The sequence below is a fragment of the Tursiops truncatus genome, chromosome 10, assembly GCF_011762595.2.
Source record: "Tursiops truncatus isolate mTurTru1 chromosome 10, mTurTru1.mat.Y, whole genome shotgun sequence".
In the NCBI taxonomy this organism is placed as follows: Eukaryota; Metazoa; Chordata; class Mammalia; order Artiodactyla; family Delphinidae; genus Tursiops; species Tursiops truncatus.
In genome coordinates, this window is record NC_047043.1 from 78,358,930 (window position 1) to 78,381,046 (window position 22,117).

Here is a 22,117-nt window from a genome sequence, read left to right on the forward strand (position 1 = left end):
CAGTTAAGCCAGGGACCATCTTAGATACCAAAAGAGATATTTGGGAAGTGAGCAGTGTCCATAATCACCATGCCGGTGACAAAATAAAGCAACATAGTATCACACACAATACCGTTTGGAGTGCCCAGGCACTCAGGTTCTGTAGGAAAATCCTAATTACTAAGCCACACAAAGGAACAATCCAAAAACTGCAAGGAAATTGGAAAGGGTTACAAACATGCTCAACCAGAATACATGTTGAATCACTCACTAACTGATTAGCCTTTTCATCTAGTTAAAAGTATGTCTAGGGCTTCCCTGGTGGCGCAGGGGCTGAGAGTCCGCCTGCCGATGCAGGGGATACGGGTTCGTGCCCCGGTCCGGGAAGATTCCACACGCCGCGGAGCGGCTGGGCCCGTGAGCCATCGCTGCTGAGCCTGCGCGTCCGGAGCCTGTGCTCCGCAACGGGAGAGGCCACAACAGTGAGAGGCCCGCGTACCGCAAAAAAAAAATGTATGTCTAAATCCACATACATCTCTGTCTCCAAAAGATACGTTTTGAGATTATTTTCATCTTAACTTTCAAAGCAAGGCATTTTGGACTCCCATCTCAAAACACTGGTAAGTGTAATTTTTATACTTGTGAAGTAGTTTGAACCACATTGTTCATTAACTTTATAATTAAAACAGAAGTCCTTCTTCCTCATTTTAATAGAGTGAGAAGGTATTTCTTCGTTTTGATTGGAAAATAAACAAGGACAATGAAAAGGAGTAGAATACCGACCGCCATGAAGAAAATCCTCCTCAAAAAAAGTTTAGTGCATTTACTGGGGATTTTTCTGATTGTCAGAGGTGTGCTAAGCACTTCCATTTCCTTTTACAACTCCATGACGTCTGCCCCTTCGAAGATGAGGAAACTGATTCTTAAAAAGAGGTTAAGGAACTGGCCCAATATCACAGTTAGGAGGTGATGAAACTCTTGGCTTGGCAGGTTTTGCTTTATCGCCAGGGTTCTGTGCAATACCATGCAGCTCAAACTTTCACATGCATTCATATTAGCTGGGGATCTTGTTTAAAGCACATTCTGACTCAGTAGGTCGAGGGCGGGGCCTGAGACTCTGAATTTCTAACATGCTCTCCACTGATGAGGAGGGAGCTGGTCCATGCACCAAACTTTGAGTAGCAAGGCACAATACTATTGCAAGACCATCATTCCTTCCCTTTCAACAGAATGGTATGACATTTCATCGCATTGGGAGCCAGACACTCTCTCTTGGTTACGTGACCCTGATATATTTGAGATAACACGGAGACAAGAAAGATATCAATCCAGAAGCAATCGTGGTTATGGAATGCATACATTTCCATGTATTTTTTACAGTAAAAATGCATTAAAAAATCTTTCACAAAAGAAACTTAAAAAATACAAGTAGGGTGTTCAGTTCTCCCCACAAAATTCTTTCAGGCATTGACTGTGTCATGGGTGGGAGGGAAGTTCCTATAGGGTTTGATTTAATCATACAAAATACTCATCCATATCATCTCTCATCAAGACATGTACACGAAGTGTGGAACTAGGGAAAGTAGGCTCAAAAGAATCAGTCTCCAATTTAAGGTTACAGTAGTTCAGAGAAAACACTACCTTTCTGCTTAATGCATAGTCCCTGTACAGTACGATATTTCCAAAGCAAATCTGATATGTGGAACTCAGACGGCACTGCCACATCAAAAGTCTTCACAGACGGAGCCAAGCCCAGGTGGGTAGCACACAGATTTTAAGAGGTCAAGTATCATCTCTGACAACAAGAAAGACATCAAAATGTTAACTTCACGATGTACTCCAAAAATCCACCTCTTGATTTCATTTATTTAAAACTCTGGACCACAATTGAAAGCATCGATCATTTAACATCATGGATTTGGCTAGAAAGAGTGAGAGAATTTCTAGCAGTGGAGCCTTAGGAATAAAATCCCCAAGTTGGCTCTTAGGAAATTGATGAAAAAAGAACATCATTATTCAGCTCCGCCTTACCACTGTAGTTCAATGTACACTCTGTATGGAAAACTCTGAAAATAAAAATAGCAGTCACAGACTTTTTCCTCTTTTTTAGCTACAGAAATGTACAATTGTGTCTGTTCCAGGAAAGAAACTTGCTTTGTGCGTGTCCACACAATGACAGCTATTCATTCTAATGTTATGTATAAACCCATAAGTCAAATAAAGCTATGAACAATGTAATATTTATATATGCATAGTGTTTTATAAAAAGATTGGCCCACATACTGCTTTTCATCAATACAGAAAGAGCATTAAGTCCATAGCACACCACAAGAAATGAATGAAGAACAGAAATGCAAACAAGTGCTTAATAAATCACAAGCAGGCTCACCAAGGAGGAAATGATGATATTCAAACCAACTCAAGCTTCAGAGAATTACTTATATAGTCTCCCATTTTTAAAACAGCTTTACATACCTGATTTAGTTTACAGTAAAATATATCCCAATGAATCAATTTGTTCCATATTCAGAAATATAAACACATATCACATTCCTCACAGCTAAATTTTGTGTCATAAATTCTCTTTTATACAAGAAAAAAAGGCAACAGTTGTTTGTTTTTAAAACAGGCTCTATTAATTACAATTTTTAACTCTGTACACATGGTAATTGGCTGGTTTTCTCCATTTTTTTTTTTCCTTTTTTTTTTTTTTTAAACAGTACCATGAGAACAACAGTGATTGACTTGCAAAGTTTTGTGTCTGTATGGAAAATGCAAAACAGTACTATGGAAATACACAATGCATCGTAAGCAGCGGTTTGCTGCAGTGGTCCAACAGGTACAAGCAAAGGTTTTGGCTCAGCTAGGCAGTAATCCATTTCAACCGCATCCTGGGGCTACAGCCGACCCAACCAAACCTCCTGTGAGATAGCAAAAGAATGGGTCTTTTATCAAAGAAAAATCACTATGTTTTGCTCTGTCGAAAGACTAAAAGAACAGGGTCATAAGGGCAGAGGTTTGCCAGCTAGATCTAGAACCGCTGAAATCGCATCCTTCTCTCCCTTTCAATCATCCTGGAGACTTTCATTATGGTTCCAAAGGAAAACTGGCATTTCTAAGAATGAGCATGCCCAACCCTCATTTCTTTTAAACATTAACAGAGAGGTTCCTTCCAACAAGGCTTACTTACTCCCTTCTCCCCAGTTTGGCAAAGGGCAAGCGCGGGCTTACGCTAAAACGGGGGAACATACTTTCTGTACTGGCAATTCTTAGGACTCCTCACGCCAGGCACACTGTCCCCCATTCCATCTCCTGTTCCGCCTCAAATCAGGCAAGACAACACACAAGGTGTTTGTTATCCATTCCTTCTAGTAGTTGGGCAAAGCTGTGATGGCACTGCCTTAATGAAATCTTATTAGATGTTGGTGATGCTAATGAACCTGAGCATCTGTGCTTGGGCTGCACTGGGGTAATGGCGGCCAACCTTCTCCTCCTGGCACCTTTCTACGGCCAGGGAGAGTACGAACTGTTTTCTGAACCAACTATAACTTGAGAACGTAACATTTCTTTGTGCTGTGTCGTTTGACTATAAATATCCTTCATTTGCGATAGTAGTCTCTTCATACAGTTTCTTAATTTTAGGATCGTCGGCAATCCTGATCCATTCCAAAGAGTCCTCAGCTTCTACAAATATAATTTTTGCCTTTTTGCTCTTTTATCAGGAAAAACTCCTAACTACAGTATAGCACTACATCACTACATAAGTCTCTATCAAATTAATTAAACTTGATCAGTGATTTTCCTTACTTAGAGAAGATGATCAACAGCCCCATTTTACCAGGAGAGAAAAAGGTCGCTCCCCCCAGAAGGGAACAATTCTTGACAATTCTACAGTTTATGTAGAAACAAAATTTATATCCCTTGGGGGCAGCATTTGGCAAATAATTTCCAAAAAAGTATGCATTTAAAAATACTTTCTTTAATATGATACATCAGGCACAACACTTTTCATATATATATATTTTTTTCTTATAAGATTTCAAATGCATCAAATGTTTGTCGCAAGTCAGAGAATCATCAGGCTGACGTCAGACGCTTCACTAGATAAGAAACTAAATCATTTCAGGTCTGTGAGCTTCCTCTTAGAACCTTTGACACGGTAAAGGCTGGAATGTGATTCAGGGTCTCAGATACTGAGGTCGGTGCTACATTCTTTGTAAGGTCGCCTTCTCTGCTCCGGGGGATGTCTGGAACTTCGGCCGGCATCCTGTTTCAGACTTGTCTCGTCCCTCTCTCGGTGGCCGCCTTTGTCCTCTTTGCTCCTTTTCTCCAGGGACCGCTCTCTCCTCCGCTCGGGGGACCTGGTCCGCCGCCGGTCTGTGGATTTGGCTCTCCTTTCGGGCGAGCTTCCTCTCTTGCGCTCCGGAGATCTTTTCTGATCCAAGAGTCTCTCGAGAGACCTCCTCCGCCGGCCGGGGGAGCCGTCCCTCCGGCGGGTTGGGGACCGCTCTCGCCTCCTCTCCGGGGAAGCCTCCCTCTTCTCCTGCTTCTCCCTCCTCTCCAAAGTGTTGTCAGCGCTCCTCGTGCCCTCCCTCCGCTTCTCCGGGGGCCTCCTCTTAGGGCCATTGGTCACCATCCGCTCGGGTTGGGCATCTCTTCGTCCCTCGGGTGCCCGGTCCTTGGGTCGGCAAGCCCCACTGTCGGGTTTTCTAGAAGTTCCGTTCCATGTGTGATGTTCGTTGGGTTGTCTGCTATACTCTCTGCTGCCTTTGGGATCTCTCACGTGTGCCCGCTTTTCCCCATGTGGTGATGATTTGTGAAGATCGGGTGGATAACTGGACTCCAATGATGGATGTTGTCGGCGGTCGGGGGGCGCGGCCCTCATTTCCGGAACACCTTGTGGACCGGTGGGAGGGCCGTTCCCGTCGCTGCTGGGGTCTGCGAGGAAGAGAAACCAGAGCAACAGTTTGGTACCAAGGACCTCGGCTCCTGTCTCCACCCGCACGCGTGAGATCCCATTAGTCACAACAAACAAACGACTGTTACAGCAGTCAGAATCAAAGCCAACTGGCTCTTGGTTAATTTAAGTATAACTGTAACTAGTCAGGGTTAAAAAACTGGTACTTGTGGCTTTCCACAGCTAGTCTACTGTTCTTTATACTCATAGACCATTAAAGAACTTGTAACATCAGTCATGAGTAGTCTTTAAAGGCACAACCCAAATAGTCTGTCTAAAAGTATCAAAATGTCCCCACCCTATCTCCTGCTCTTTTTTCCCCACTCTACCCCCCTTCCTCCCCGATCCACCCCCCCCAGCCCCCAGCCCCCATGACAGAAAATATTCCTTTCTTTAAAGAATACTTGTTTTAATTTGCTTTAAAACAACCTGGGCTATTGACCTGGAGCGTCATGAGAGAACTTTCTGGGGGAATGTAAAGAGTTGATGTTTTGATCTGGGTGGGGATTAAAGGCGTGCATAGAGAGGTAAAAATTCACTGCACTGCACCCTCAGGCTTTATGCATTTTACTGTAAGCAAAATATACTTCTCTTAAAAAAAAAAAAAGTTATCCAGCCTGGTGATTACAGAGCAACACAGCCAGATGTTGATGATGGGCAATTGTGACATCATGGGAGGGTCCATTTAACATTCTCTCTACCTTTGTGAATGTTGTTCAACTATTTTCTTTACTTTTGCATAAGTTTAAGGAACTGTTTTTAAACTGTAGAGTCTGCTGACAGATAAAAGGGAGTGGAAGAGAGGCCGTCAGGATCACATTTGACATTAGATGGGGTTCGGATAGAGGCACTTTTCTGGATGCTATAGAAGCAGCCATAATTACATCTTTGAGCCGTGAAGTCTCTGGACAGCTTCTTACAACCTCAAGTTGTCTATAGATTGAAAAGCAGGGCAACCCATAGGGCTCCTATTTACTGTTAAACTACTTGAAATGACGCTGCAAATGTTTTAGGTAGCATCCCGGATGTATGACAGCTCTTTTCAAAACAGGGATGCTTTGTCACACCTAAACCCAGTAAGTCATACACACTATTGCATTCCAGGCAAAGCACCTGAAATGATGTGCTGCAGCGTGGAGGGCAAACCAGGGCCACAGTCACAGGGGCGAAGGAATCACGGGTGCCCCCTTAAGGATCTTTCATGAGCCAACAAGGTCAACATTAAGCAACTAGTCTCTTTCACGAACCATCTCCCAAAACCTAGGGTGGGTTTTAACAAAAGCAGGAATATAGCCTAGAGCGGGAATCAGTAAACTTTTTAAAGGAAAAAGTTGTAAAGGGCCAAAGAGTAAAATATTTATGGTTTGGCAGGCTGCATAGTTTGTCACAACTGTTCACCTGCCACTATAGTGCAAAAGCAGCCGTGGGCAACACATGAAAGGAACGGGCATGGCGATGTGCCACTAAAACTTCACTTACAAAAACAGGCTGCGGACCAGACTTGGCCCGTGGGCTGTCATTTGCCAAGAGATAACTGAGTAGGAAATCTCATCTTCCTGTCTATCAAAGCCCTATCCCTCCAAGTGAGAGCTTTGTGATCTGAGGTTTGTTTTTTTCTGAATGCTGGGTAGACTTCTAGAATTAACACACGCAGAAGCTTATGAAGTCATTTTAGGATCTAGGTGAGGAAAGGGGCTTCAATGACTATCATAAATCTAACCTTGGGATTTCTTACACCTACTTTTAAGAGAAGGGAGGGTAAGACTTCCATAGGGTCAGCGGTGTACTTACAATTCAAAGAACGCAGGGTGCTCAGAATGAATTGCCAAACATATCAAAATAGAGCTAAAGCAGAAGCAATGAGGAAATTAGGCCACAGCACAGAAACACCTAGTATTGATTGAGCTACAAACCGTAGTTTGATTATGGCCCATAAGGTAGAAGCAAGCCTCCCCGAGCTTTTCATTTCTCATACATGCAGCGATATTAGGAGGTATCATCGCTGTAGGAGGGAGGGCCCAGCACCAAGAACAGTCAGAGAGAAAGAGAAAGAGAGAAAGAGAAAAAGTTGAACGTTTAGATTCCCTATAACAAAGAGGAAAGAAAAAAAAAAAAATCTGCATTTGTTAACATAGGGCAAAGAGAGTTTATTTGTCCAGTCAGACAGTCTAAGGCAACACTCAAATAAGGCTGCAGAGACCAAAATCGGAACAGTGACGTTTTCAGACAGCCAGATAAGGTGACTCGAGAAGCCAGACAATGGATGCATCCTTTTTTCTTTTTTTCTTTTTTTTTCTTTTTCAAACAACTGGAACAATGACAGGCTGGCATAGGAGAGCATTAACAATAAACAACAAAGGAACAAAGTTCCCTCCCTCCATCCCCCCTCCCCCAAGACCACGGCAGTTAAATTAAGTACAAAAAACTCATTACAAAAATAGCCTCACAGAGAAGCAGGTTCCAATCAAGTCAGAAAAATATTGGAACTTAACATATTATAACCCATTTGTGATTCTAATCAATAGAATTAGAGAGATTTAGTCCCAATGACACATGGAGACATTACAGTAGCACAACCCTGGCACGTTCAACCCTTCTTGGAAAAAAACTGTGTATTTCAATGATCTTTATTTTTAGCCCAAAGAACATTTGTTAGTGTTGGATTTTCATCCTCAGTGCAACAGACATAGGTTTTGAGAAGGTACACAGGTTACTGACGATGACTCGCAAATGAAAGATCACATCCAACAGAAGCATAGGGAAGACAGAAAAGGGAGATAATGTTACACAGTTTCAGTGGCATCGATACACCTATGGTCAAGGTTTAGTACAGTACACAGCTGTGGCATCTTAATGTTGTCAAAATACCTCCCCCATGGTTGGCCATGTCTCAAGGGGCCTCATCTGATCCCCATCCCATCCCATCCCACCACCCCCCCCCCCCCGCCCCGGCCTTGGGCCCCTTGTATTTTGCGCCTGCATGAATGCCCAACACCTGGGAAGGCTGTCCTTCAAAGGGGTTATCCTTCTCCTTGAGCTGCATCTGAATTAAGTATCTCATCAAGTCCAAAATGCAACTGGGAATTGTGCCAAATGACTTTCAGAGAAGAGGGTGACAACAGATAAATCCCTAATAAAGGGGACCAACGTATATGGGGACCATTCAATCACAGTTTCTATAGAAACTTTTGTAGACCTTTGGTTGGGAAGAAAAGCCCTACATCTAGGGCATAGCTTTTTTTTTTTTTTTTAATTTTAAACAAGAATCTCAAATAAATAGGATGTAATTATTATAATATACAATATTTCACCATCAGAACACTAGGCTAGGTGAAGAGCATTACTGTTTAGTCAAATCATGTCTACAGATATGACAAAGGAACTCTATGTAAAAGCTGGCTTTCCTCACAGGAAAGGTATAGTAATGTGTTTCCCTCACGATGGGCACTGGGAATCGATTTCATCCTTTATCACCTAAAAACATATGGTTAATATACCAACAGTTTTGTTTGTTTTGTAGCAGTGGGCTCAGGTGGTCTGATGTGGGGTAGGGACCAGTGGGGGGGGGGGATGCAGAAGTATTGCATACAGAGCATCAAGGAGGTGAGCAAGGCCCCCAAATCATCTCCAAATTTCACGCCTCTTGAATAAAGATATCAAGTAACCAAAAAAGAAAGAGAGAGAAAAAAAAGAATTGTGCCTCAACATATCACTCAGGAAACCTGCTTTCCTGCTTCTTAAAAGGAGTAGAGTCATTTTGTGCTAAGAATTGGATCTGAGAAACAGTTTGGCACAGTTCAAACAAACATTCCTTCGCTCTTGGTCGGACTAGACAAAATGTTCTCTCTGATTATCAGAAAGGGGGCTATAAAGAGCTCGTCTTAGGCCATGCCCCAGTCCACGTAAGCAAGCAAAAGGATGAAATGTGTAGAGATTTCAGAACAAGCGAGGCAAATAATCACATGGTGCGAGAGGCTGGTAAGACACTGGTGAATAGGGGAAACAAAAAGACTTTCCTGCTGCAGTTCTGGAGACAAATTCATGGAGTCATGCCAGGGAAGGAAGGAATGTTTTCATAGTTTGACCCACCATATTCTGGTACGGAGCCGTCTCCCCGCTTCAGAAACAGACGCACTCTGCGGCCACCATTCTTAATCAGTTCAATAGCCCGAGAATGCTTCATGTTTTTGGTGGTCTCACCATTGATCTCTAAAATTTCATCACCAACCTGCCAAAGCAAGAGAGAGCCAAGGGAGAAGATCACAAAAGGGTTTCACCAGCTATTGAGGTGCTTTGTAATTTTAAATTCTTTCATTTATTGACTCACTAACTATTTACTGAACATGTTCCAGAAAAATCTTCTATTGTTTAGGATACAGCAGTGAAAAACCCCCCAAATCCCTGTCCTCATGGAGATGGTATTCTAGTGGGGTAAAGACAATAAGAAAATTATAAAAATGCATGTACACTAGACAGTGTTAAGTGCTAAAAAAATAAAGTAGCAAAGGGAATATTAATTGTTGAGGGGAGGCGGATGTGGCAGACAGTTTCTAGGATGGCTCCCAATGGTCCCTGCCTCCTTCAATTCATATGCTGTGTAATCCCCTTTCCTTCGGATGTGGGCTGGAATTAGTCACTTACTTCTAACAAACAATATGGCAAATGTGATGGGAGGTCAATTCAAAGATAAGGTTACAACATGGTTTTGGCTTCTGTCTTTTTTAAAAAATATTTCATTTATTAAAAAAAAATTTTTTTTCAGCCACAACTCATGGCATGCAGGATCTCAGTTCCCTGAGCAGCGTTTGAACCTACACCCGCTGCAGTGGAAGCACAGAATCTTAACCACTGGACCACCAGGGAAGTCCCTTGGCTTCTGTCTTACTTGTCCTCTTTTGTTCTCTCAATTGTTCATTCTGATGTATGCTGTGAGCTGCCCTACAGAGTCTACGATAAGGAAATGAGGGATGGCTTGGGCCAACAGCCCAAAGCGCACGAGTCCTACCAACAACCCTGTGAGTGAGCTTTAGAGGCAGATCCTTCCCCAGCTGAGCCTTCAGATGAGACCACACTCCTGGCTGATACACTGATTGCAGCATTTACTGGGAGTCAGCGACTATGCCAGGCACTGGAGGCAAAGGAGTAAACAAGACAGGCCAGATCCTTGCTCTCATGGAGCACATATTCTAGAAGGTAGAAGAGGAAAGGACTGGCTTTGGAGTTTAAAGGACTAAATTTGAGTCCCACCACTTGTTAGCTAAGTGATCTTGGCTAAGTCCTTTACTTTTTGGAGCTCACCTCCTCATCTGTATAAGAGGAGGATAACAACCCATGCCTACCACACTGAGGGGGTCCAATAGAATATTACAATATGTCTTGTGAACTGTACAACATTATACAAAATATCAGAATAGTGGTATTTCTTTCAATCGGAAACTTTTTTAAGTGAGTAAAGACATGGAAAAGCATATGCCATGTGTCTGAAATATAAACAAAAGGAATATAAACCACCATATATGCACAACTTATGCATGTGTGTGCATAGAGGAAGGATATACAGGAAACTGGTATATTAGTTTGACCCTGGAAACTATATTTTTACTATGCACCAGTTTCCTCTAATTTTTAAAAATCACATTCATGGTCTACCTTCTCAATTAAAAAAAAAAAAGCTCATTAAAAAATTCAGTCTGAAGAAACATAAAATTCAAGATTCTGTCTTAAGTTACAAGCATTAAATTCCCCACCTTTGGTCACTCTTTTCCCTCTTTCTGCTCAGGGCTAATTTTAATCACTTTTTTGATTTCCTGACCTGACTCTCAATTTCTTTAATTCCTTGCAAATTGTTCCCTATGTATGTCTCCATCTCTGCCCCCTATCTCTAACGAGCAGATGATTTTTTCTTTTCTAATCATCTGATCTGCCCAGGAGAGCAACATATTCATACGTGTAAGAGGTATTAGATATCTAAACAGAACAGATTGGACTTCTGGCACATGTGCATTTAAAATTTGCAGCTTTGATGACTACCTAGTGACCCTGAATAGTCACGCCACGGACTCCTTGGCCCTCCGCTAATGCAGAGTGTTAAATCATTCCCGAGGCCTAGGGGGAGGCGGCAGTGGCTAGCTAGAGACTGCATGGAGCTCACCACCCAGAACCTACAGAACCACACAGCTTCCTGCTCTTGAAGCATGCTGGGATACCCAGGAATCCCTGGGAAGTGATGTGCCTGCCCCATGAGATTAAGTAAAAGAACTATGGAGATGGGATTCAGACAATATCCATGTTAATAAGTTCATAAGTGACTTTAATCCTTCACTCAACCTCAGAGTTGGAAGAGCTCACCTAACTTTAGCAGTTACAGCTAACTATGCTTGAGGGAGAGATTTATGCTAGGGTGGGAGTCCTGCACTTGGAGTGTCCTGAAAGCTTTAGAAACATGTAATTCTCATGAACGTGCAGGTTCTAACCATAGGATGTCAAGAAGTCACTGCAGATGACTTCTTTATGTCCACTCCAGACGCCTCTCCCTACTTACCCTCATCTTTCCACACCTTTCTGCAGGACCATCCTCTGCTAAGCGCAGAACATAGAGGTCCATGTTATACTCTCGGCCCCCTCGAAGACTAAAGCCAAATCCCTTGGCACCTCTTTCCAGTTCCACAGTGTAAAAATCTTGCTCCTGTTCAAAGAAATTAAGTGCAGTCATTCTGGGAGGACTTAAATCCACACACATTTCTCTCTCCCTCTTCCCCAACATTCTCCATTATGCTCATTTGACACAGAGGCGCAGTTTCTATCCCCTTCTTGGTGGTTCTTGATTGTTTATTAATATCAATTAACCTTAGGAGTTTGGAGATCTGGAATTCATGAGTGTGCATACAGATTGCGTGCCAACACGCATATATTAAAGTTTAATCGGTGAGGCTGCAACTTGCATTTGGGGCAGGAAAATCCTTCATTAAATAATACCATCCAGCACATTGCTGGGTATTCAGCCTCCCTGCCCAACGTCTGACAACATCTCATCATTAGGATACCAACAACTACCTCCACACATCTGGACAGTGCTACCCATGCTGATTAAGGAGAATCAGGAATGGATTAGGGAAGGCTCTGAGAAGGCCAGTCGGGGGGGAGAAAAAAACCTATTAAACTCTGTATCACCCCATGTTTCCCAAATTTGCTTCACCTGCTATTACTTGTGCACCCTCCATTACCACCTTGTGTGACAGCTGGGTAGCTTTAAGGGGTCTCCTCTGAAATTCACAAGTCTGAGAAACACCTTAACAAAAAGACATTTTCTTGACATAACTGCCTTTATGAGTACCATGACGAGACATGAGCTGTTTTGCTCTTTCTCTGATCACCAATCCTTGAGACAATTATAGCTTTTTATTTTGTTTGGGTTTCCCCCCGAGCCCTGCCTAGAAAAGGATGTCTAGGAATATCTTTCAAAGGTAGTAAAATGTCATTTCCTTGATAAACCAATATGAGTACATGTTTAGTACATACCCCTCACAAAAAGTTATTTATCTTAATTGAGGGTACCTTTTAGAAGATACCTGGTAAAAACAGCTTTAGAAAGTTGGAAGGAAACACACCAAGCCAACAAGGAAGAAAGAGAAATGGCCCTCACCTGTGTTCCCTGGGGTGCTTTGAACTCAAACTGAGACTCCGGCTTTGGTTTGGTGGTATTCCTGCTGAAGCGAGAGAAAAAAGTGTTAAGAGCAACCCACGGGGAGACAGAGAAAGAATCAAGGAGGAGCATCGTCACAACAGGAGTTACTTTTTCCCCTTGAAAGTAACAAAAGAAACCAAAGCCATGTCTGACCTGGTCTCCTGGGCCCCTTGCTGCGAAGGGGTGTGTGTGGTGGTGATGGTGGCAATCTTCTCCGCATTGGTCAGCAAAGTGGCATTCGAAGACTCTGCAGGGTAAGACAGAGCATCAGGAAATGAAGGCCCCAGAGAAGACACTGTCACACCAGGAGGTGTGCAGAAGCCTCACCTGTGAATTCTATCTGGCTTCTCCGTCACCACTTCAAACATTCAGTTTTGAACTGAATTTCTCAACAAGAGTTTAAAGGACCATTCTAAGATCTTCTATGATGTGAGCCACGTACACTCCCATTACCCTCCTCCCAATCACACATCTCCACAAACGAAAGAAAGAGTTTACCCGAGAAAATGGTACTTTAAAATTGTAGCCAAGGTAGGTGCCTTTCACTCTTCCCCCATCACTTATAAAGGGCAGGCCCATCAAATCATAGCACCACACCAGAATTATTTCCCATAATTCTACAGGCTGATGATGTCTCTGCTAATGTTTCCTGCAGTTTTCCAGCGATCTTTAGTGAGTCTGTTTGATTTTCTCATGTGACTATTAAAATCAAAAGTGCGCTAACATCTTGTTAAACACACACGCACATAACATCTACTTTCTTCCCCAAAGCTTTTATAAAATGAAGCACAACTAAAAATGTGGAATTCTTGTGAGACCTCGCCTAGATTCACTCATGAAGAGTTCACTTTAAAACTTGCATTAGTTAGAGCTGGAGTTTATAAATCTAAGTTGTACAGATCAGGAAGCCACCCTAATGTAATGGATATGATTATATTCTTATGAAAATTGCTTTTCTTCTCCACTAAACACATTCATAAGCAACTTCATTGATCTCTGGGAGTTTGGAGACCCAGAATTTGAAAACACTCATGAACATGCCTACAGATTGCAAACCAACGTGCATATATGAAAATACAATCATTCACATTGTAATAGTTATATGTTCTATTACTAATTATTTCTCCATTAAGGTCAAGGCAGATAGTAAGCAACTATGAGCAAGTTACACTATTAATATTTATTTTTAGGTTGACTGTTTGGAACTTGGCACACGTTTTCTAATCAAGAAAATGCTAAATGTGGTGGTGAAGTTCTTAGATTAGCCTATAAATGCCCATTTAATTCACAGTGTGCTGTGAAATCCAGAAGTGTCTAGGCGCCCTGTGGTTCACAGTAGGCACTCCAGTGTTTGTGGAATACATGTATCTACCCATCACGTATAACCGAGTTTCTATGGACATCTCACTAATCCTAAGTTTTTGGGATTTTACTTTCCTAAGGTAGAATCCCCCAAAATCTTCCATTTTACTTTCCTAAAAATACTACTCAGATTAGGTCTGACTTCCTGTTATTTTATTTTCATTACACATAGGCGTTAAAAGCAAGGGCTGGAGATCAGACCCAGGTTCAAATCCCTTTGTCCCCCACTCATTAGCTGTGTGCCTTGTTTTCCTCATCTGATAGAAGGGGATGATGACAATAATTCCCTTTTCTTGGGTAAAAATATATGAAATGTTTAGCACAGTACCTGACATGCAGTAAGCACTCAATACACACTGACTGTAGCTGTGGCCCTTGCTACTACTTCTACTTTGTATTTATTACTGTGGTAACGTGTATAAGTTATTTAAACTCTGCAAAATTAGAAAGTTGAAATACGATTTTAACAGTTTCTATTCCAGCTCTAAAGATTATGATCTGGACAGTGAAGGCGCAAGATTAGTAAGAAAATGTAACTAGATCAGATGAACTAAAATGTGAATCCAGTTCGTGCTTTAGGGTGATGTCTCCCACAGAATCTGTTTTACCAAATGTTGCTCCAGATTCTGAGGGAGCAGTAATCTGTGGTCAAATAGGGTGAAAAATAGTGGGTGACACAGAGAGAAATGTTTTTGTGTGTCTGTGTTTTGTTTCTCCTGTGGACCCTTAACTGTGCCAATACGCTTTGTGACCCTCCAAGGTGGGGAAGTGGTACTTCTTAAGCTTGTCAGGCATAATAGTTATAAGGTCAGATTCTAGAGTCAGACTACCTGGCTTTGCAACCCAAACTCTGCAACTCACTGGCTGGGACTTGAGGCAAAGTTACTTAAACTTTCTATGCCTCAGTCTCCTCACCTACACATACAGCATAACAGAAATATCTAAGAACACTGGTGCAAAGATTACCTGGGAGGAAAGTGTTTGGGCTCGTGCCTGGCACATAAAAACTGCTCAAAAAATGATGAGCATCATTTTTATGGGTGGCATGTATTTATTACTGTTATCACAATATTGAGTATATTATTAGTCCATTTTTATGACTGCAGTTAAGCGGCACAACCAAGGCGATAAATCTAAGTGGTATTTCATAAAGTCTGCCTGCTGTGCCCATACAAAGGACTAGGAGACCGCACAGCCTGTCAATGTGATTTGCCAGTAGTTTCACAAATGTGTATTTTTAAAAACTTCATATTGCTCATTGTAACTAATTTTATGGAGACTCTCTGGGAAATCACAAGATTGCTAGGGCCATGGGGAAATCATCATCAGGATACCAAAAAGAATGTTCCCTTGTAATTAAAGTGATTATAATTACTGAATTGTGCAGAGGTTCCCCTTTAGAGTTCTTGGGTGTTTTTTTTTTTTCTTTAAAAGTTTAAAATCAGTAAGATTTATTTATTTATTTGTTTGTTTGGCTGTGCCAGGTCTCAGTTCTGGCATGTGGGATCTAGTTCCCTGACCAGGGATTGAACCCAGGCCCCCTGCATTGGGGGCCCGGAGCCTTAGCCATTGGACCACCAGGGACGTCCCTCTTGGGTGTTTTTGGCAGCCAGAGTTTCCTAGGCAGGGCAGATCCCATTCTCAGACCATTTTAATACTTATGCCATTTTCAAGGTTTGATGAGATATAATAGATAATCACTCAACATACATATAAATAGAATTTTTATTAATTTTCCTTCCATCATTCCTTTGCTACTTTTCACATATTTATATGCAAATCTGTTTTGGATTGAAGCTTAATTTTAAGCATTTCAAAAATTAACATTTAATATGCAAATGCCTAGCTGAGCCCACTGAATTTTTCTCCTTTTGCTTGTTTTCCTTAATCTATGAACAACCACCATGTCTCGATTGTTTCCAACACGCCAAGCACTGTGTTAGGCGCATTATCACATGTACTATTTCATTTCATCCTCACAACTCAATGAAATAGGTGCAATTAGTTACCCCCACTTTATAGATAGAGACACTGAGGCTTAGAATAAGTAGGCAACACGTCCAAGGTCTTCCGGAGAGCAAGTGGAGGCAATGGGAATTAAACCAAGGGCCTGCCTGATAGTTAACTTTTAGTTTCATTCTGTTTACAAGGGAATTATGCACTGGTATCAGGGAAATCGTATCGGATTGGTACATTCCCTTCAAATAAGCAAGTACTTTTACCTTCCTGTATAAGTACCACCAACTTCACTAAGCAGTATCAGAGATTAATTAAGATACAAAATACCCTGGTTTTGAATTCTAGATTTCCTGGGCCACCTCCGAGCACTAAAATAACTTTTAGTATACCCTAGATTTCCAGGATGCTTTTTTAATATCTATTAATATACACTTATATGTTTTTAAATGAGCTTTTACGTCTTCATTTAGAATTAAACCAAGACAGTATGTGATGAAATTCTATCCAGCTTTTTAAAATACAGAGATGAAGCCCATTCTCACAAATTTATATCTCTATCCCAAAGCAAAATTTGCCCCATATAATAGAAAAAATGTAAAAGAAGGGCTTGATATAAGAGTACACCGTAGAGGCAGTTTTATAAAGGGGTGTCAAGGTATTTGACTTTTAAAACTCCAAGGCAGATAGATGGACAGACTGGCTGTTTTCATGATAAATTCCAAAAAGTGCCCTACATCCTTTCTTAAACAGTGTTTACACCTGGCTTTAGCTCTCCCAGAGGAATGAAAATGGATATTACTACACTTTCTACAGCAATCGTGCATCAAGACGAGCATATCCTAGCTCTCAAGGCACTGTCACGGTGCCATGCTAAATCAGGGCACTAACTTCTGACAGGAGCGCCGCCTATCTTGGGTTTCAAGTTATCTCCGTGACAAGTGATTACAATTCCAACCTTGCTCCCATGTTAATATCCTTAGCCATCCTTATGGAATCCACATTACAAGGCCAAGCAAATCGACAACGGATACAGTCATTCCTTTCATAAATATGTTAATGCATAAACACATATGTAATAAATATCTGAAGGGAGCATTTGAAAATTTAAATGCCATAAATATATGAAAAGTTTTGGGAGACATTTAAAATGTATATAATGGAAACCCTGCTCTTCCTGCCCGAGTATATGCTAGCTATCATATCCACAGAGTTTTCTGTTAAATAAGTAAACTCTTTTAGGCCTTTGCCAAGGAAATAGCACTATCTATGTTGCCAAGCCCTATTACCTATACAAGCAAATACTTTAAATCAGAGAGATGTGAAGTACAAAAATAGATACATGTATATGCATAAATGAATCACTTTGCTGTACACCTGAAACTAACACAACACTGTTAATCAACTATACTCCAATAAAAAATAAAAATTAAAAAAGACTTCAGGAGAAAAAAGACTATATTTAAATAATATATTTTTATTTTATTTTTATCCCTTCTTTCTTTCTTTATTTTGGCCGAGCCAGGCGGCACGTGGGATCTTAGTTCCCCAACCAGAGACCTAACCCAAGCCCCCTGCAGTGAAGCGTGGAGTCTTAACCACTGGACCACCAGGGAAGTCCCTAAATAATATATTTTTAAGCTCATAAATATTTTCATTACCTTGAACTTGATTCAGTCTGATGATTTTCCATGTGAGCCTGGCTCAGTCAGGGTCTGCTCTGTCTGATTAGAGTCTCATTCCACCCAGATTTCACAGGGTGTTTCTATAGAACACAAGTGGTAGGAAGTATGTGTGGTGTAACTAGTCAAAATTCAAGTTCAAATGCAGTATGTTCAGCCATTCTGTGGGCCTTTCTGTGTTGCCATGATCAATTTCCTATCCCTTGTCCATCTCTCACAGGAGAAGAGGCTCTGCCCCCACTTCATCTCCTATCCTGGTCCCAAAGGTAGTAAAAGCAGAGATGGTGAGAACTCTGAGCCAGGCCTGTCCTAGAACTGTGAAGGCAGGACTTCGAACAACACGATAGTGCCAAATCAAGGGGGTCGTGTTTCAAAGCTTTTGTTGGAGCCAGAAAGGTGAGAAGGAAACAAGAGAGGTACAGTGAGGGAAACTACTTAGAGAGGAGTGAAGCTGGAGAATCACGTGACTGATGATAAGAAAAAAGAACATGAGCATGGGACTCCCCCGGTGGTCCAGTGGTTAAGACTGCACTTCCATTGTAGGGGGCACGGGTTCGATCCCTGGCCGGGGAACTAAGATCCCACATGCCGTGCAGTGTGGCAAAAAAAAAAAAAAAAAGAACAAGCAGCATGAGCTAGATAAGGCAGTGGATGGGGAGTGGGTTCTAAGCACTGCCCAACCAATGGTGCATCTTCCTTTTTTTTTTTCTTAAATTTGATCATTTTTTTATTTAGAAAACTAAAACAATTTGTTGTAAGAAATCAAAATGATGGTTACAATGCCTTATGTAGAACAGAGGGAAAGTATATAATAAAGTCATTTGGGGACTAATACCAGGTATAGTTTAATCCTTTAAACCGTATATTAATATTTTGGTTGTGAATTTCATTTGGGGACATTCTCGGTCATTAACTATACGCAAATCTCTCCTTAATTCATGACTCCATTAATGGTAGATGGGGGAGCTCTTAGAGGAATCTCTGGATACACATTTTGCAAATATTTATCCTGAGTTGAAATAAGATTCACATGACAGGATAAAGTCAGAGAACACAAATATTAAATGACAGTTTGAAAATGATGACTTCACAGTTCAATCCTTGTCACACCTTTGACTTGAATGTCTGATAAAAATAAACCTCAAGAACTTAAAATTGCTCAACCACATTGTGACATTTCAAGACTACCTTGCTTTGTAAGTTTCTCTTTCAGGAACTGTGCAAAGAAAGGATGAGTTAGTCTTCTTCAACTCAGTAATGGACAAGTAACTGTAGCCCAGAAGCTCATATAAAGTGTTTAGCCTGATCTCCTCCAAGTTTGGTCAGCTTATCTCCTGTCTGACTCATAAGAGAGCCTCTTTGTGAAGTGCCTCGTTGGGTTTCTGAGAACAGTACCCTGGACAAGATGTATTTCTAAGAGCTCCAAAGCCAGTCTAATGAAGAACTTCAGTCTCCTTGTGAGGATCATGGAACAAAATGCCTCTGGGCTACTGGATCCATTAAATACTAGAGTGAGAGACTGAAGGAGATCAGAGGTCCCTAACATGGAGAGAACACCTTCCTTTTACCTACAATCTACCATGTCCAACACACTTTCACGGAGAGGAGGTGGATCCAGCATGATTTTCTCTTCATCAGATTGTAATGGTCACTCTCTGTCTTCTAGGTTTTTGCAAAATCCTTCTGCATTGCTCCAGCATCTCTCCATCTCTCCAGAAACCTAACTCCCCTGCCTTCACTCTAATTTCCAAGACGGCAACTTTTGGCCCCATTTAAAAGATGAGCATTACAAACCCACCCTCTGGCTGCCAGGCTTGATTTGCTTTACCTGGACTTTGAAAATTACAACGTAATTGGTGAAGAGTTTTATTACCATGGTGATGAATTCCTGAAATATCATGGAATGAAATCACATCCTCAGCAACACGTCGTTCCTTAACTACACTGTCTCAACTGTAATGTTTACTTTCTTCTAACCAAGATGGCCTGTGATATGCCTGTCTGAATTCTACACTGTTGAAAGACTGAAGTTTTAAAAAATGTCTTTTTATTCACAACTGTTATTGGATGATCTATCTTGCTTTCTATTTTTTGGTGTTCAGGTTCTCCAAAACTATTTTCCCTTGCAGAACATTAAATTAAGTCAACAAGTATGTGCACAGGAGTATAAGTTGCTTCTGCATATCTACATCTTTCCCGATTGTGAAGTCTTTTTCTAAGCCCTTCCCTTAAGGAGCACTTTCTTTCCTTCCTTCCTTTTTGGAAATTCTCATTCCCACATTAAGACTGACCAACATAGACCCAGCCAGTCAATTCCTGTGTCTCTTTCTTTTGGATTAATTTTTTTGAAATCTCTCCACAGCATGGAGATAAATATATCTGAATTTATAAACTACATTAGGCTCTCTCAACCATTTGTCACCAAAGTTTTCTGGCCTCCTTCATCCTTTCCATTAGGAACCTATGTTCTATCATCTTGTGATCACTTTCCTAAGTTGTAATAGCTTTCCAGTGTGGTAAATAGGTAGAATGGACTCTAGACCAGATGGTAAATTACTAACCATGCATTTGAGGCAGGCTGAAATAGACCATCATTCAAGGAGCTATTTTTTCCTCTACATTTGGTATGGGGTATTTTGGGTACAGAGGAACCTCTCTGTTCTTAGGACCAACGATGTTCAAATATTTATTGTTCGGTTTTAGATTTTCTTCTTCTGAAAGGCACAGTCTACAGCACTCGAGTTTTAAAATAATATGCCTCACTTTCTAGCAATTAGTATATAAAAATGTTGATCTGCTGAATTACTTTCAGATAAAATCTCTGATTTTCTTATTTTATAGATCAGTGGCAGAGAGTTTTATCACAGTTCCCCCATAAACCACGGTTTCCTCTTGAGAAATACTCATTGACTTTTAGAATATATTTTATTTTATAACATATGTAGCAAGAATGAAAAAAAAAAGACACTGAAACATTCTAGGACAACTATCACTTCTTTCCCAAGGGCAAAGTCTGCTTAGAAGGAAGTCAATACACAGGACTTAATTCTCTGAAGGATCTATACTTAGTGACATTAGCGTATCAACTTCATTTTTATTAAATATGAATAATGAGTATTGACACTTTTTGCTGGATCATCTTTGACAGTGGGGGCTGCCCCATGTACTGTAGGAGGTCTAGAAGCATCCCTGCTCTCTATCCACTAGAGGCCATTAGCACCCACTCCAGACAATGCCAAATGTCCCCCCAGGGGACAGAATCACCACTGCTACAAAAGAACCAAAGATTTGAATTGAACCAATCAAACAAATAAACAAGAACAGGCCTAGTTTCATGGAGGCCGGTTAAAATATCAAAAACACAGAGATTTTATTCTTTTTTCATCCACATGCAAAAATTAGGGACAAACCACATAGGCACAAATCCTAATAACCTCCCATTAAATAAAAAACTTTGATACATTCACTTATTCAGATTGGAAAAAAAAAGAGCACTGGCTCTGCACTGTCCTTACGGAAGTTCTGTGATGTCGCCATACTACGCATTCAGATTTCAGTCATCGTTTTAAAAAAAATCTTTAATAATCGCCAGGTAGACTATCAGACGAGCTTCACCACCCGTACTCAAACTTTTCTGCTGTTTCAAAGACAAGGGCACCACAGCCAAAATAAATCGGAGAAAGTTAAAGATTTTTCTGAAATGTTTATCTCTGTAGCAAGACAGGGTCCCAGGGCTAGAGGATGAAGTCAAGAGGGTGACGTAAGATTTAGTACCAGTGGCTCATGTTTGCTTGATGGGTATGTTCAGTTAGACATGGGTAAGGCTGCCTCTAGGTCAAAACTATTCAATTACATGAACACTAATGATAGAGACAGAGCTGAAGAGAGACACACACACAATAGGTATACTTTACCATCCCCGGGAATGATGCGGAGGGTAACTGTGTTTCCCGCTTCCTTGATGAGGTTGACAATGTCGGAATGGGACTTGTTGGTGATGGAACATCCATTTACCGCCAAGATCCGGTCTCCTACTTTCAGCTTGCCACATCGGTCAGCAGGGCTCCCCTCAATAATCCGACCTATTTTGTGAGGCATGGCCACACATGCATTGCCTGCTTTGATAGTCAGTTTTAATTTTTTTTTAAGTTACATGGGAATAGAGTGAAGGGAGGAGAAAAAGGGTTGAGAAGGGAAAGAGAAGGTTAAGTGTTAATTAATTAAAGCATTAAGCAAATGTTATTAAAGGAGAACTCTGTGCCGGGGCTCAAAACATTGGCAAAGTTCCGGGCGTTTGTTTAAGAAGTTACAACCCTGAAAAATGATAGTTCATTGCTGCAGTCCTTTCCCGATTCAAAAGAAGGGGGGACCCCAAGCTTCCCTCCTTCAATCAGTGGCAAAATTTGGGATCTTTAGGAACTTCTAAAGATTCTCAAGAGCCCCAAAAATAACTTGCCGTAGGCTTATTTGGGGGCTGCAAACGTGAAACCCAGAGCT

The 22,117-nt window shown here is 41.2% G+C and overlaps 1 protein-coding gene across 19 annotated transcripts in view; it reads right to left on the bottom strand.

Moving 5' to 3' along the window:
- Window positions 1-3,692: 3,692 nt before the first annotated feature.
- MAGI1 (membrane associated guanylate kinase, WW and PDZ domain containing 1) overlaps window positions 3,693-22,117 on the bottom strand; it is a 615,965-nt gene continuing 597,540 nt past the window's right edge. For 7 of the 19 annotated variants that reach the window (XM_073787522.1, XM_073811339.1, XM_073811336.1 and 4 more), the window contains 6 exons: window positions 21,535-21,738; window positions 12,774-12,867; window positions 12,579-12,642; window positions 11,478-11,621; window positions 9,026-9,164; window positions 3,693-4,917 (listed from right to left, as the gene is read on the bottom strand). In XM_073787522.1, coding sequence (XP_073643623.1) covers window positions 4,166-4,917; window positions 9,026-9,164; window positions 11,478-11,621; window positions 12,579-12,642; window positions 12,774-12,867; window positions 21,535-21,738 — 1,397 coding nt within the window. In that variant the 3' untranslated portion in view covers window positions 3,693-4,165. Of the gene's footprint in view, window positions 4,918-6,849; window positions 6,939-9,025; window positions 9,165-11,477; window positions 11,622-12,578; window positions 12,643-12,773; window positions 12,868-21,534; window positions 21,739-22,117 lie in introns of all 19 variants that reach the window. The other 12 variants (XM_073811341.1, XM_033865254.2, XM_033865247.2 and 9 more) reach the window with 8 other exon arrangements.